The sequence below is a fragment of the Canis lupus genome, chromosome 6, assembly GCF_003254725.2.
Source record: "Canis lupus dingo isolate Sandy chromosome 6, ASM325472v2, whole genome shotgun sequence".
Taxonomy (NCBI): Eukaryota; Metazoa; Chordata; class Mammalia; order Carnivora; family Canidae; genus Canis; species Canis lupus.
In genome coordinates this window covers 748869-760949 of record NC_064248.1, presented here as the reverse complement: position 1 = coordinate 760949, position 12081 = coordinate 748869, and the positions used below count along the sequence as shown (strand labels likewise).

The following is a 12081-nucleotide window of genomic DNA, read 5'->3' as shown; positions in this document are numbered from 1 at the left end:
ATTTAATTTCCAATTTACTATCTGAGTCACAACAACCATCAAGCACATGATTTTCTATTCAAAATTGGGCAATGTGTCCCCAAAATATGTTGACTCAGACACCAATACTTCTAGGTTACTCAGAATTATATGAAAACCAGCACTTTTAGGCCTGGAGTTTCAGATTCTATACTCCAAGTCAAAATGTGAATTTCTTTCCACTCCCAGTCATAAATAAAGGGAACAATCTCCCCAGCCACCTTCCTTTCTCTGGAGCCATTTTTACCTCACACTTGACAGTCAAAGATCACTTTTTAAACATTACTCCATAAACTTGACAATCATCAATGCTGGATATATTAGCATCCGAGTTTTTGCAAGCCAAGAAGCACTGAAAAAAAAACATAGGATTTGGGAGGCACCTGGGTGGCTCAGTAGTTGAGCATCTGCCTTTGGCTCAGGTCATGATCCTAGGGTCCTGGGATCAAGTGCTACATGGGGCTCTCTACAGGGAGCCTGTTTCTCCCTCTGCCTGTGTCTCTGCTCTCTCTCTGTGCCTCTCATGAATAAATAAATAAAATCTTAAAGACAAAGCAAAACATAAGATTTGGGTTACAAGTACAGCTACGAAACCCAAGCCCACAAAACAAAAATGTCAGCTTGTATGTATTATTGTGAAGTGCACAAAATGCAATTATAGTTCACACTTCATCTTTTTTTCCCTCAAAATTCTTTGTCACTTTAGAAATAGAGATGGGGGAGAAGGGTTTTTATTTTTTTTTCCAGTGTGCATTCAGAAATCCTTTAAAAAGCCACAAGTATGTATGAAACAAATTCTCTAGTCACATGGATTCAAATCATAGCATTCTTCCCAACCTACCACTCAAGTAGACCAAGAATAATCTAGCCAGCCAACTTTCATGTAAGAAAACTACTATTGCCTGGAAAACCTCTAAATATCATTTGTACGTGTTTCTGGTTTATAAAAAACAAAACAAACATGTCAATATTGTGCAAGGAGAAAGCTATGAATTACCAATTACCAAGAAATTATCAAGGACTATTATAATGGATGTTAGACTGATGTGTACTTCATCTTTAGCAGAATGTAATCTTTTTAAAACCTCAGAGATGGTTCATAAAAGAATATATGTATATAGGCAACAACTGGGAAATGTTTAATTATATGAATCAGTGAAATCTATTAAAATTAGCAAAATTAACAAAAATAAAATTACCTATTATAAAGATAGTTCAAAAGATTAAAAAGAAATTATCAATATATATCAAGCAACTTAAAAAATATCAGATACTTGGACCTGATTTAATTCTACTTTCAGTAGTCTAATCTTCAAAAAAAGAAACTAAAATGTATTTTGTGCAAAGATGTTCATTGTAGTGTAATTTGTCAAACAGACAATTGTAAGTAACAAAAAGAAAATGATAAAATGAATTATAGAAGATATACTACTAGGGAAATATATTTTATTTGTTCATGCATTTACTGACCTACTAATGTGTTTCAGAAAGGATTTGAGGTGGCTCGGATGGTAACATATTATGTAGCCATGAAAAATTATGTTTAAAAAGCAACATGCTCATGACTATTACAAGGAAAGGGCTACATACAAAATTGTGTGCATGTACAAAAGAAAGATCATAAAACAATGCAATTTTGACTTTGTTTAACAATATGCAAGGAAAGAGCAGAAATCCACTGAAATATTAAGAATAGTATGTGTATGGTTGGTAATGGGTGAATTTTATTCTTTTACCTTTTTGATTTTGTAAGTTATATACATCAAGCTTATATTTTTATAATAAAATATCTGTATATAGTGAAATCATAGAGAATAAAGATTATTTTTTAAAAACTGCCTATATACATGATGACTTACAAGAAATGAACTCTTCCTATATATAACCACTAATGAGCTGAAAAAGGAAAATTAAAGTAAGTATATATAAAAGAAAAAAATCCCCATAGAAATTACTCTCATGAAGTGTGTATTTGTCAATTAAGGGTATCAAAAGAAAAAAGAAAGAGATGATGTAAGGTTGTAGGGAGAAAAGGACACCTAATATAAGCAAGAGAATACCCGAGAAAAACAAGGAATTTAAATCTTGAAATCAGCCTAATCAGTAAACTTATGCTCACATAGTTGTGTTGCTTAAATGGCAGTTTTAGAAAAGACTGCATGTTGGGGCATCTGGGTAGTTCATCTGCCTTCAGCTCAGGTCATGATCCCGGGGTCCTTGGATTGAGTCCCACCTCAGGCTCCTTGCTCAGCCAGGGACCTGCTTCTCTCCTTTGCCCCTCCCCTTGGCCCCCGCTTGTGTTCTCTCTCTCTCTCTCAAATAAATAATAAAATTTTTATTAAAAAAAAGAAAAGAGGGATCCCTGGGTGGCACAGCGGTTTAGCGCCTGCCTTTGGCCCAGGGCGCGATCCTGGAGACCCGGGATCAAATCCCACGTCGGGCTCCGGGTGCATGGGGCCTGCTTCTCCCTCTGCCTATGTCTCTGTCTCTGTCTCTGTGGCTATCATAAATAAATAAAAATTAAAAAAAAAAAAGAATTCATGTAGAGACAGAGGGAAGAATTGTAGTTGCTAGGGGCTGGAAGCAGGGGGAAAGGGTAATGAGTATGTACCTTCAGTTTAGAAAGATGATAAGAATTTGGAGATGGATAGTGGTGGCAGTGTAGGGTGATGTGAATGTACTTAATACAGAAGGAACTATACACTTAAAAATTGTCAAAATGGTAAATTTAATGCCATCTATGTTTTACCCTAATAAAAAAAGAAAATTCTTTTTTTGAAATAAATTATGCAGTTAAGGTATTCAGATTAGCTCTTTGAGTTTTCCAGCTTTTCTGAAACAGTATTTTATAAAGATGTGAGTAGAATTTATTTTTTTAAAAAAGCTGTAATTATACTTTAATAGCAATTTTTTTTTTAAGATTTTATTTTTATTTATTTATGAGAGAGAGAGAGAGAGGCAGAGACACAGGCAGAGGGAGAAACAGGCTCCAGGCCGGGAGCCCGACGCAGGACTCGATCCCGGGACTCCAGGATCGCGCCCTGGGCCAAAGGCAGACACGAAACCGCTGAGCCACCCAGGGATCCCCTAACAGCAATTTTCAATCAGAGGGTAACTTATTACACCTGTTTAATAATTCTGATATAATCAGTGTTCAGTCTTCAAGTATCAAAAAATTATGCCACATTTAAACAAAGGTTTACTTTTAAAAGTAAAGTACCTATTAGTTTCAAAGGAAAAAAACCCTATAAGTGAAGTCACTAATAATTTTGGTGTTTCTGACAAATTTGTGGTAATCAGCTATGAGAATAAATCTCCCCAACAATAAGCACCATTCCCAGAAATTGGGCAAAAGAGATTAAAGAATTACCTCCATAATTCCTGGAAAGAGTCAGTTACCCTTAAAATGCAGTGGAAGTATTCTCATGATAAAGGATTCTACAAATAGAATTTTGCAAACTTAAATTTCTGATCATAAAACATAAGAAGCAAAATAACAAAAAAACTTTTCAGGACCCAAATCCCATAACCAGTATTCTTAATTCACTTTAAAAATATCACTTACCCTTCTAGTGTTTTCAAGGATTTTGGGATCAGGTTTTCCATAGTTAGGTGGATTGGCATATGGGTCATATCCAAGTTTGGCAAGCATGGGTGCAATCACTGCCATGTCTTGTAAAACATCTGGGGGTATCTTCCCAACCCATTTTGATAGTGCTCCCACATTGACTGGCTTGATGACTTGGTCTGTAGATCTTTCCACTCTGAAAACAATGTAATATGAATAAGTATTTATTTAGAATACCAAAAAATAATGTTAAAAGACCAATCGAAATTATTTTTGGTAACTTTAAAAACTTTAAGTGTCTGAATTATAAGCCTATTGAGAAAGGGGACACTAATCAGGGGTAACACTATTTACCAGACTTCCTTTTAATGTCCTAAATTTGACAGCTATTACTGGCAACTTCGTATTTCTAGAAATAGGAAAAACGGTCAGCTGAAAACATCTGCACAAAATGGGTTAACATTTTAATTACAACATCCACAAAAAAAAAAAAAAAACAAAGCTAAGAATGCTTAGAACAACCAATCAACTTATTTGAAAGGCATCAAAATTAAACAAATAAATAAATAAGATGGACTGATGAATGGCTAAAGGGACAGATGGACAGATGTGTGATAAAGCAAATATAGCAGTACATTAATTAAAAGCTAGTAGGCATAATTCTTGTATTCTTTGTATGTTTGCAATCTTTCATAGTAAAATATTAGGGAGATAACAGCCAACCATAATCCACTAAGAATGCAAAATATTCATTTGTTCTATTTTTCTGTTGACTTCCTGAAGAATCTTTTCTAAAGAAGGAAAAGAAGTGCTGTTTACAATTTTCAACATTACAGAATAAATGTGTTCTATCTCTTGACCTAGAAATTTACTTTATGCTTATAGTGGTTATACTCACTGTGTTTGACTAACTCATAATCTTAGGACAAAATAAATAAATATAGGGATCCCTGGGTGGTACAGTGGTTTGGCGCCTGCCTTTGGCCCAGGGCGCGATCCTGGAGACCCGGGATCGAATCCCACGTCAGGCTCCCGGTGCATGGAGCCTGCTTCTCCCTCTGCCTGTGTCTCTGCCTCTCTCTCTCTCTCTCTCTCTCTCTCTGTGTGTGTGTGACTATCATAAATAAATAAAAATTTAAAAATAAATAAATAAATATAAATAAAATAAACATAAAATGATACCTAGATTTAAATTGTATCAGAATTGGCAGATATTGGCCAAATGACTGCAAAACAAAAGTGCTTAAGAGGGCACCTGGATGGTTCAGTCAGTTAAGCATCTGCCTTTGGCTCACGTCATGATTTCAGGGTCCTGGGATCAAGCCCTGAGCCAGGCTCCCTGCTCAGTGGGGAGTATACTTCTCCCTCTCTCTTTGTCTCCTTCTCACACCCTGCTCATGTTCTGTCTCCCTCTCTCTAAAATAAATAAATCTTTAAAAAGAGTTTTATATCATAATACATAAGAAGTCATTCAAATTAGTATTCTAATAAAAGGTAAAACTCCTTTTTAAAAAGTATGTGACCGGGCAGCCCGGGTGGCTCAGTGGTTTAGCTGAGCCTTCGGCCCAGGGCCTGATCATGGAGACCCGGATTGAGTCCCACATCAGGCTCCCTGCATGGAGCCTGCTTCTCTTCCTGCCTGTGTCTCTCTGTCTCTGTCTCTGATGAATAAATAAATAAATAAATAAATAAATAAATAAATAAATCTTTAAAAAAATAAAAGTATGTGACCTCTCACTGCAGACAATCATTATCTGATGACAACTCCCTCAAAGGGACTCCACTCCTAAACAAGAGACAAGAGAAAATAAAATGATTATTCCCCAGGATTCAATGAGACCACTATCTCCAGGTTTCCTTCCTGTCACATTTTCCCTCCCTCTTAAAAATTTCTCTAGGACACCCCAAACAATCTACACATTCAATGCAATCCCTTATCAAAATACCATCAACATTTTTCACAGAGTTGGAACAAATAATCCTAAAATGTGTATGGAACCAGAAAAAACCTCAAGCAGCCAAAGGAATGTTGAAAAAGAAAACCAAAGCTGATGGCATCACGATTCCAGACCTCAAGCTCTATTACAAAGATGTAATCATCAAGACAATATGGTATGGGGCAAAAACAGACACACAGATCAATGGAACAAAGGAGAGAACCCAGAAATGGACCCTCAACTCAATGGTCAACTAATTTTCAACAAAGCAGGAAAGAATATCCAATGGAAAAAAGACAGTCTCTTCAACAAATGGTGTTGGGATAATTGGACAGCTACATGCAGAAGAATGAGCCTGGATCATTTTCTTATACCATACACAAAAATACACTCAAAATGGATTAAAGATCTAAATGTGGGAGAGGAATCCATCAAAATCCTAGAGGAGAACATAGGCAGCAACCTCTTTGATCTTAGCTGCAGAAACTTCTTGCTAGACACATCTCCAAAAGCACTGGAAAAACAAAAAGCAAAAATGAACTACTGGGACTTCATCAAGATAAAAAGCTGCACAGCAAAGGAAACAGTTGACAAAACCAAAAGATAACCTGTAAAACAGGAGAAGATATCTGCAAATGTCTTATCAGATAAAGGGTTAGTATCTAAAGTCTATAAAGAATTTATCAAATTTAACACCCAAAGAACAAAGAGCCAAGTCAAGAAATGGGCAGAACACATGAACAGACATTTCTCCAAAGAAGACATACAAATGTCCAACAGACACATGAAAAAATGTTCAACATCACTCGGCATCAGGGAAATACAACTCAAAACCACAATGAGATACCACCTCATACCAGTCAGAATGGCCAAAATTAACAACTCAGGAAACAAGAGATGCTGACAAGGATGTGAAGAAAGGGGACCCTGTTTAACTGGTACATCCACTCTGGAAAACACTATGGAGGTTCAAAAAAGTTAAAAATAGAGCTACCCGATGACCCAGCAATTGCACTACTAGGTATTTATTCAAAGGATACAAACATAGTGATTCAAAGGGGCACCTGCACCCGAATGTTCATAGCAGCAATGTCCACGTTAGCCAAACTATGGAAACAACCCAGATGTCCATCAACACATGAATAAAGAAGATGTATATACTATATAGTATACGTAGTACACACACACACACACACACACACACACACACACAATGGATTACTCAGCCATCCAAAAAAAAAAAAGAAAGAAATTTTAGCATTTGTAATGACATGGATGAAATTAGATGGTATTACCACGAGTGAAAGAAGTCAGAAAAAGACAATTATCGGGGAATCCCTGGATGGCTCAGCGGTTTAGTGCCTGCCTTTGGCCCAGGGCGTGATCCTGGAGTCCTGGGATCGAGTCCCACACAAGGTTCCCTGGATGGAGCCTGCTTCTCCCTCTGCCTGTGTCTCTGCCTCTCTCTCTCTGTGTCTTTCATGAATAAATAAATAGATAAAATCTTAAAAAAAAAAAGACAATTAGCTTATGATTTCACTCATGTGGAATTTAAGTAACAGAACAGATAAATATAGGGGAAGGGAGGGAAAAATAAAATTAAGATGAAATTAGAGAGGGAAACAAACCATAAGAGACTCTTAACTAAAGGAAACAAACTGAAGGTTGCTGGAGGGGTGGTAGGTGGGAGAGATGCGGTGACTGCGAGATGCCTCCCTGCATGGAGCCTGCTTCTCCTCTGCAAAAAATATTGATGTGATAAAGTCTGATAATATAATTTTGGTTTTTTTTTTAAGATTTTATTTATTTATTCATGGACACAGAGAGAGAGAGGCAGAGACACAGGCAGAGGGAGAAGCAGGCTCCATGCACCGGGAGCCCGACGTGGGATTCGATCCCGGGTCTCCAGGATCGCGCCCTGGGCCAAAGGCAGGCGCTAAACCGCTGCGCCACCCAGGGATCCCTGATTTTGATCTTCTTGAATTTGTTAGTTTGTTTTGTGGGCTAACATGTGATCTATTCTGGAGAATGCTCCACATACACTTGAAAAGAAGGTGTATTCTGCTATTTTATATGTTCTGAATATATCTGTTATATCCACCTGTTCCATCCATCACTTAAAGCCATTGTTTCATTGTTGATTTTCTGTTAAGATGATCTGTCATTGATGAAATGATGTGTTAATGTTCCTTACTATTATGGTATTACTATCACTTAGTTCCTTTATGTTTGTTACTATTTTTTATATTTGGGTACTATGTTAGGTGCATAAGTATTTAAAATTGCTATACCATCTTATTGGATTGTCCTCTTTAATATTTATAGCATCTTGTTACAGTCTTTGTTTTATTTATTTATTTATTTTTTTAATTTTTATTTATTTATGATAGTCACACAGAGAGAGAGAGAGAGAGAGGCAGAGACACAGGCAGAGGGAGAAGCAGGCTCCATGCACCGGGAGCCCGACGTGGGATTCGATCTCGGGTCTCCAGGATCGCGCCCTGGGCCAAAGGCAGGCGCCAAACCGCTGCGCCACCCAGGGATCCCACAGTCTTTGTTTTAAAGTCTACTTTGGGGATCCCCAGGTGGCTCAGTGGTTTAGTGCCTGCCTTCGGCCCAGGGCGTGATCCTGGAGTTCCAGGATCGAATCCCATATCGGGCTCCCTGCATGGAGCCTGCTTCTCCCTCTGCCTGTGTCTCTGCCTCTCTCTCTATGTCTCTCATGAATAAATAAATAAAATCTTAAAAAAAAAAGTCTACTTTGTCCGACATATGTATTGTTACTCCAGCTTTCTTTTGACATCCATTTGTATGATAGATGTTTCTTCATCCATTTATTTTCAATCTGCAGGGCTTTTTATGGGGCACCTGGGTGGCTCAGTTGGTTAAATATCTGCTTTCAGCTCAGGTCTTGATCCAGGGTCCTGGGATTGAGTCCAATGTTGGGCTCTCTGCTTAGCAGGGAGTCTGCTTTTCCCTCTACCCCTTTCCCCTACTAATGCATATGTTCTCTCTCTCAAATAAATCTTAAAAAAATAAATTGTGTAATTAATAATTTTTAAGATTAAACCCATAATCTTAAAAAAAATAGTGTAATTGTTCATTGCAATCACACTCAAAGTAATTACTGATATAAACTTGTTTCATGGGCAGCCCCGGTGGCGCAGCGGTTTGGCGCTGCCGGCAGCCCAGGGTGTGATCCTGGAGGCCCGGGATTGAGTCCCATGTCGGGCTCCCTGCATGGAGCCTGCTTCTCCCTCTGCCTGTGTCTCTGCCTCTCTCTCTCTCTGTGTCTCTATGAATAAATAAATAAATAAAATCTTTAAAAAAATAAACTTGTTTCATGGTTGATTTTGGAAATTTTCTCTGATCCTTTCATGTCCTTCATTCTTTAATGTTTGCTGATTTTCTTTAGTGATATATTTAGATTTATTTCTCTTCTTTGCATATTTATTGGTGGCTTTTGATACGGTTACCATTCAGTTTGTATATAATATCTTCTGTATATAGCAGTCTATATCAAGTTGATGGTCAGTTAAGTTTGAATCTATTCTTTTTCCCTTTCCTTCCCATGTTTTACGTATATGCTGTTTTATACCCCCCCTTTTTTCAGTTCCTTGACTGATTTTTTTTTACAGAAATATTCATTTTTACTGCCGTGTGTTTCCTTTCTCTATACTGTCACTTTTAGTCTTTCCTTTCCACTCAGAGTCCCTTTTGGTTATTTCTTGCAGAGCTGGTTTAGTGGTCATGAACTCCTTTAGTTTTTGCCTGAGAAAATCTTTATTTCTCTTATTCTGAATGATAACCTTGCCAAATAGAGTAGAATTGGCTACTTGAAAAATTGAAAATTTGAAAATTTTGAAATTTTCAAATTGAAGAATTTCCTGCTAGTCTTTCGGATTTTCCCTTGTAAGTTAATGAATTCTTTTGTCTTGCTGCTTTTAAGATTCTTCATCACTATATTTTGCAAATTTAATTATCACATGTCTTGGTGTAGGCCTATTTTGTTAACAGAATTTGCCCTTAGCCCAGGGCCGAGGTTAGCAAGCTTCGAGAAATGAGTCTTCACGAGAATGAGTGGGCCTGGGATGATGCTAGCAGTTTACTTAGAAGTATCTATGCAGCTTTGCCTCTCACAGGTGTGGCTCTGTGTTTATGCTGGAGGTCAGCAGAGGAAAATGGCACCTGCAAACTACCTCATTTTCAGCGAAGTCTCTCAACATGCTCCAAAATCAGTATGAACAGACCTGTCTCCTGTTTGTCCCTAGCATTGTGTAAACAGCCATTTTTATGTTGTCTCTCTGTGTAGGCTGCTGTCCCTTTAAGGGCAGCATCCAAGCTACTGCTCAGTCTCCCAGCTCACCAAGTGCTGATGCAGCAGCCTTTTAAAGCTCCAGGCTCCAAGTACCACCACTGGTTTTTAAAGCCAAATGTTATAGGGATTTGTCTTCCCCATGTAAGCTTCACAGCTCAAGAGCCCATTTTTTGTCCTCTCCATGCACACAGCTTCCCATTATCCTGCAGGCAGCCTCCCTCTGCCTTTCTGACGTTCCTAACCATTCAGCTCTTGGATAACAAGACTTCAGCTGCAGCTTCTTCTTTATAGTAGTTGTGGAGTAGCTCTGCTAGTCTTCAGATTACTCTCCAGTTTTGTTGATTTGGATGTGGATAGTATCTTTTTGGAAACATGGTAAAGGGTGAGTTCAGGGTCCTCCTACACTGCCATCTTCTCAAGCTCCTCCAAAGAAAGCAGTCTTTAAAAATATTTTTTTCCGAGTATATACTGAAAGAGTATATGATCTATCTGACAATATCTGCTTTAAATTTACTAACATCAGGATATATTCTAGTGAAATTATGAGACTTCAAAAGAAAAAAATCCACTGAGCACCTCGGCAAAATGAGCACGTGACTTACAGCAGAAAACTAAAGTAACAAATACAGAATAAGAATCAAAATTATATTATCAGGGCAGCCCTGGTGGCGCAGTGGTTTGGCACTGCCTGCAGCCTGGGGTGTGATCCTGGAGACCCAGGATCGAGTCCCACATCGGGCTCCCTACATGGAGCCTGCTTCTCCCTTTGCCTGTGTCTCTGCCTCTCTCTCTCTGTGTCTATGAATAAATAAATAAAATCTTAAAAAAAAAAAACCAAAATTATATTATCAGACTTTATCACATCAATATTTTTTGCCAGAAGAAAACAGAGCAACCCATTAAACATACACATGGAAGAAAACTGAGCCAAGAATTTTATATGTAGTAAAACTGACTTTCAGGTATAAACAATATAGAATAGCTGTTATCCAAGAGCTAGAATCAAAGTTCCAAAGAACTCAAGAAATATTGTTTCTATGGACACTTTCTGACGAATCTACTAGAATGCAAGTCAACAAACTTTTTCTGTAAAAAACTGACAATAAATATATATAGTAAATAAATGATTATATATAAATACACACACACACACACACACAGTAAATATCTGATGCTACCAAGACACTGTCTCTGTTGCACATCCTCCTTTTTAATTTTTACAACCCTAGTGATGCCTGGGTGACTCAGCAGTTGAGCATCTGCCTTTAGCTCAGGGCATGATCCTGGAGTCCCAAGATGGAGTCGCACATCGGGCTCCCCAAAGGGAGCCTGCCTCTCCCTCTGCCTATGTCTCTACATCTCTCTGTGTCTCTCACGAATAAATAAATAAAATTAAAAAAAAAATTTTTTTTGCAACCCTCTTAAAGTTTGTAAAACCATTCCTAACTTACAAGCTATACAAAAACAGGTGGAAAGCCACAGTTTTCCACTCCTGTACTAGAAAATGAGCCTTCAGACCACCAAAATAGTTGGGGGCATTAACAAAGGAATGGGATAGCCTGACCACAAAGAACTCTTAAAGTATCATTTTCTGCTAAAAGAAATGAAGAGATACTAAAGAAATGACTGATTCCTGATCTGAGCTGAGCCTGTAATGCCTTGCCATACTAGATAGCAAGGAAATTATGAGACATTCCCATGGTCATGGCAAAAGTCCACAGGAACCAATTTGAAGAAGCTTCTAGTGGGCCAGAGATGGGACAATCTGAACTTCAACAAAAATAATAATTGCAATAGATTGAAATCATCAAGTTAGTCTCTTGGAAAGATATGAAAAGAAACCAACTCATATCTTGAAAACTATCAAATAAAGAACAACAATCAAGTATTTATCATGCCTTTTTCCTATTGTGGCCTATAAACTTGGGTAACCAGATAAGCAGATGCAGGGATGTATCTCTTTATAAAATTTTCCAAGTAATATTGAGAAATTAAATCAGAATTTTTGCAAGATCAAACAAATGAATCTAGACATGGAGGATCAATGGCTGCTAAAATCACACACACACAAAAAAAGAAAGACAACTACACATAACAGATGGCCTTGCCAAATCAGATCCTGAGTCTGATTAAGCCTCTGGATTCAGCTGCCAATTTTGTATTAAATACAGCATTAAGAATAATATGTTGGACAATCAGCAGTCCGATTGCAAAAACTTTGCAATTAGCAAAATTCAGAT

General features: G+C 37.7%; 1 protein-coding gene across 2 annotated transcripts in view; it reads right to left on the bottom strand.

The window, feature by feature from the left end:
- TPST1 (tyrosylprotein sulfotransferase 1) overlaps positions 1–12081 on the bottom strand; it is a 141121-nt gene that overhangs the window by 47622 nt on the left and 81418 nt on the right. The window contains exon 3 of one of the 2 annotated variants that reach the window (XM_025425726.3): positions 3584–3782. The exons of the other annotated variant lie outside the window; for it this stretch is intronic. Coding sequence (XP_025281511.1) covers positions 3584–3782 — 199 coding nt within the window. The remainder of the gene's footprint in view (positions 1–3583; positions 3783–12081) is intronic. 2 annotated transcript variants of the gene reach the window in all.